This window comes from Pollicipes pollicipes, unplaced genomic scaffold, assembly GCF_011947565.3.
Source record: "Pollicipes pollicipes isolate AB1234 unplaced genomic scaffold, Ppol_2.1 Scaffold_3087;HRSCAF=3621_pilon_pilon_pilon, whole genome shotgun sequence".
Taxonomy (NCBI): Eukaryota; Metazoa; Arthropoda; class Thecostraca; order Pollicipedomorpha; family Pollicipedidae; genus Pollicipes; species Pollicipes pollicipes.
In genome coordinates this window covers 189,932-194,169 of record NW_023596225.1, presented here as the reverse complement: position 1 = coordinate 194,169, position 4,238 = coordinate 189,932, and the positions used below count along the sequence as shown (strand labels likewise).

The following is a 4,238-nucleotide window of genomic DNA, read 5'->3' as shown; positions in this document are numbered from 1 at the left end:
TCGGTGCAGCAGATGCCCCGGCAGGTGGGCCCAAGTCGGTCGCTGACCCCAGCGTGGGACGGGCGGAACCCGAGCTGGGTCTGGGCTGCCGGTGGGGCCCGGCCGTCTTCCACAGCGGTGGGCCTGATCGCCGCTCCACGAATTTTCCAAGTATGGCCGGTCACGTGATGTACAGGCTGTGGATTTCCCCAGATTACACAATCTTTCACTGTGCAATGTGCATTCCGGCCTACCCAATCCTAATGAAATTTCATGCGACATGTGTTTTTTTCCAGGTGGGACAAATGTTTCCCAGGCGCGTCACTTTCCAGGGCTGGGCGGAAGTATGGTCACGTCACCAAAGCAGTCCTCCCAAATAGCATCTGCCTCCCCTGGCGTTCGCTGCGTTTCGTAGCTCCCCACCGAATGCGCACTCTGACAAGCCGGCTGCGCACCCCAGGACACTCCGATGAGCCGGCCGGACACTCCGATGGGCCGGCCGGACACTCCGATGGGCCGGCCGGACACTCCGATGGGCCGGCCGGACACTCCCGCACGGCACCGGCCGCCATTACCGGAGCCTTGGCGCCAGCGCTGGCGGGGCATCACGGCGCCAGCGCCAGCGCCAGCGTCGGTGTAATGGCACCGACGGCGGGGGCGCCGGCGCCGCCACGGGTACCGCCATCAGATTACCGCCGCCCCAGAATCGTGACCATCATTTATAAAACACACGCCAAACAGGCCGAAGCCATTAGCACGGTCCGAGGTACACGGGGGCGGCGGGGGCCGCTGTGCCTAAGTGCATACCTGCGATTTCGAACGCTGCCCACGGAAGGCAGCTATCTTCTCGGAATCGTTACCGAACGACACCTGTCGCATGGATGACAGGTCCGGGAAGGTCGCGGCGCCGATCGCTCACACGCCAACAGTAAACGGACGCACTTTATTCGATAATCATCTCTATAAGAACATATCACAGGCAAATAAGATCACAGGCAACTGAAAATATTCCAACAAATTAAACGTAACCATATACAGTATTTGTACAAGACGTGAACCAGGCGGTGATTCCTCCCACGGCCAACGTCGTCCCGCGCTTGGCACAGCGCCGAGTCCTCAGCCTGCCGAGCTCACGCACGTTCACGCCCGCGCTCTTTCTTCCTTCCGCACTCTCTCCGCATTGTCTGCAGTGCGAGGCCGCAGGTGTCCGCTGGTTCAGTGGCTGAACAAGGCGTGTCCGGTTGAGCTATTGCCGGCGGCTTGGCGTGTCGCCCGGAACGTTCAGCGTGTGCGCGTGCCGTCCCCGGGCGTTCGCGGTGATCCGGGACGCGCCTGAGACGAGATGGCATCTCAGCGAGTTCTTGACCTCTGACCCCGACACGTTGCCTCCGGGCAGGGTCGCGCGAGGCTGCTGCACTGGCGCTGGAGCCGTCGCCGTTTGTACTGGAGGTGTCTGTCTGGCGTGCTGTAGCGCAGTCGACCGGCCTAGGACGGCGGCGGCCCGCGGTCCTCCGGCTCCTCTGTCCTCGTGCTCGGCACCTGCTCCTGAAGACAGACAGACCACGGTGAGCAGGGCGCACAAGACAACACAAACACTTCACACTTCGGACACGCGACCAGCCCGGCTGGCTGCGGCTGCACACTTCACCTGAGTTCCCTACGGACCAAGACGTATTGAATTGTCGGAGGAATATCGACAGGAACAGACAAAGGGTCGAACTCAAACTGGGTTCCACTTTCGATGACCTTATGGACTTCCAGAGCGTAGAGTCTGAACAGGTGGCAGCGTTACACAAAAACGAGAATGCACAGGCAAACGACGGGCCTCGCCCGGACAAACAAATAATGCAATCTCAATTGTCGCAAATGGGCCTGGACAGCCCGTTTCATGCCGAGATCCACGCGTGGGGGGCGCTCGCCTTCCAAGCACTCCTACGCAAAGAAACCCTTCACGAAGATATGAATGGGACTACCTTGACATGGCCCCGACCCGGTCGACCCTGGAAGCTAGTGAGCTGCTCACCTGAGTCGAGCTGGTCCGCTGGGCACTGGCGCCGGCCTTGGTTGCCTCGGTGGACGCCGCCAGCTTGCCGAGGCGTGGGTGCCGCACCACCTGGTCCTGCAGCTGGCAGATGTAGTTGATGACGTGCTGGATGACCTGCACCTGCGGCAGCTGACGGTCTTTGGGAGCGGCCGGCACGATCTTCTGCAGCCGATTGAGCAGTGCTCGAATGCGCTCTGTGTCGGCCGAGCGCGGCCGCCGCAGCCGCCGGCTCTGCTGGAAGATGGCCGGTGGCTGCCGGCTTGGCTTCATCTCCGTCTTCATCGCGATCCGTTCAGCGGTTCACGTGACACTCGTGTGCGCGCAGTACCACCCCGCTGGCCTTCTCGCTCGTGACTGCCACCTGGTGCCGCCCGCCGCACTGTTATAGGCTCGCCGGCTAGACTCCGCCCACCTCCGAGGCAACCGCGGATGCGCCGACTCTCGCCCAGAGCCCCTACAAGCGCGCAGAGGGTGGCGCGTGGTGGTGCGCGCAGATCCCAGAACCAGTATCAATGATGCGGCGTGGTCGGGCCGCGCGCAGGGCGCTACGGCGGAGCGATGGGCGAGGTGTCAGGGCGTCTGCTTCTGATGTCGCCACTGGCATGAGCGCGCCGGCTGATGTCTGGTGGTCCGGGTCTGCGGACGGACGGATGGTACGAATTCGAGTTCGAGCCCGCACGCCTGGACTCGAACTGGCATTTGGACTCCCTCTGAACGGACCAGGACTCGAATCACGCGATGGTCTGGGCCGTGGCGCACCCCCGGGTGTGGGGTGCATCCGGATGGTGTATGAATGATGATGATGGTGATGGTGTATCCCGTCGCGGTTCCGTCCGGAACGCGACGGGAAAGTGCTTAATCAGCACTATCCCGTCGTAGTTACATAGTTACATATGCCTTAAGTTAGTTACAAAAGGTACATGCCAAGGCATATGTAACGAAAGTATGTGTCAAAGAGGGGTCAGCTTGCTTTAGCTGGATGGCATTTACGCTCATCCGAAAGCGCTGGATATCCTCCGAAACATCTTTGGGCCAGGCTTCACGAACATGTTTGGGCTGTGCCATGACCGCCAGTAACGCTTTTGCATGTAACATGGACCCCATGGGACCGGAAAAGAGCCAGATTTAGGGTTTAAAGATCTAGGGTTTTGGGATACGGAGTATTTACCTTCCCAGACTTTTTACAAGATCCAACGAGGCCGCTACTCAAGATTCAGCTAAGTTCTCGAGGCTGCGTCGACATGACTTATGTGTTGTCGACACACATAGTCATGCCCCGTCGACATGACTATGTATTTTGCGTGGTCATTTATGGTGTATTTTAGTCACGTTGAAGTTATTGTGACCCCAAAAGCGTTTTTCAGCCCCATCAGTTTTGAAGGGTCTTATCACTTTCCTCTCGCCGTGCTCCAAGTGGGCCCAAGGAGGCGTACCCTCATGTTTCCCTTGTACCTTCCCGTGGACTTGAAACATTTGACTTTGATGTGTCGACAGGTCAACACTAGAAGCTTGGACACATGTCACTGCAAGCACATTTTCGTAAATGCGTCCTGCAAAGGGCTTGCACACCTTGATGCTAATGAGCCCATTCCCAATTTTGTGTGTTATGTTTGCACCGGATGGCAATCTTGTACCGCTCATCTTGCTTACCACATGCTATTTCCCGCTGTTTTGCGGTCGCAGTACACTAAACCAGCTTTCACCTTGGACTGCGTTGATCAGAGATCTGATGTGCCTGTAATCTTTGACCACGTCACTAATGGAAATTGAACGTATTATGCAACTCCTGGATGGTCTAGCCATTGCTACTGAGTAACGGAAACGCTCAAGCAACTCTCCGAAATCATGTTTTATGCAATATTGAGATGTGTGACTATGTTGAGCAGGAGATAGGGCCTTGCCATATACACACGCCGGGAAGAGGCCAGGGAAAACAACGCCCAGAGCGGGAGTAGCGCGCGGTTATGTTTTTGTTTTGTTTGTATTCTCTTTTCTCTCTCTCCCTCTCTCTCTCTCTCTCTCCCTCTCTCTCTCTCTCTCTCTCTCTCTCTCTCTCTCTCTCTCTCTCTCTCTCTCTCTCTCTCTCTCTCTCTCTCTCTCTCTCTCTCTCTCTCTCTCTCTCTCTCTCTCTCATCTCTCTCTCTCTCTCTCTCTCTCTCTCTCTCTCTCTCCTCTCTCTCTCTCTCTCCTCTCTTCCCTCTCTCTCTCTCTCCTC

At 57.6% G+C, this 4,238-nt stretch overlaps 1 protein-coding gene across 1 annotated transcript; it reads right to left on the bottom strand.

The window, feature by feature from the left end:
• Positions 1–907: 907 nt before the first annotated feature.
• LOC119090318 (protein extra-macrochaetae) lies at positions 908–2,365 on the bottom strand. The gene is made up of 2 exons (XM_037213107.1): positions 2,003–2,365; positions 908–1,524 (listed from the first exon to the last, which is right to left on the bottom strand). Exons 1-2 carry the CDS (start codon positions 2,303–2,305, stop codon positions 1,465–1,467), a joined length of 363 nt encoding a protein of 120 aa, XP_037069002.1. The 5' UTR covers positions 2,306–2,365; the 3' UTR covers positions 908–1,464.
• Positions 2,366–4,238: the final 1,873 nt, after the last annotated feature.

Bases quoted from the DNA above. Each gene is read 5' to 3' on its own strand.
- LOC119090318 (XM_037213107.1), bottom strand. From the start codon at position 2,305: ATGAAGACGGAGATGAAGCCAAGCCGGCAGCCACCGGCCATCTTCCAG. The intron at 1,525-2,002 runs GTGAGCAGCTCA...GTCTGTCTTCAG, and splicing joins AGCGGACCAGCTCGACTCAG to GAGCAGGTGCCGAGCACGAG.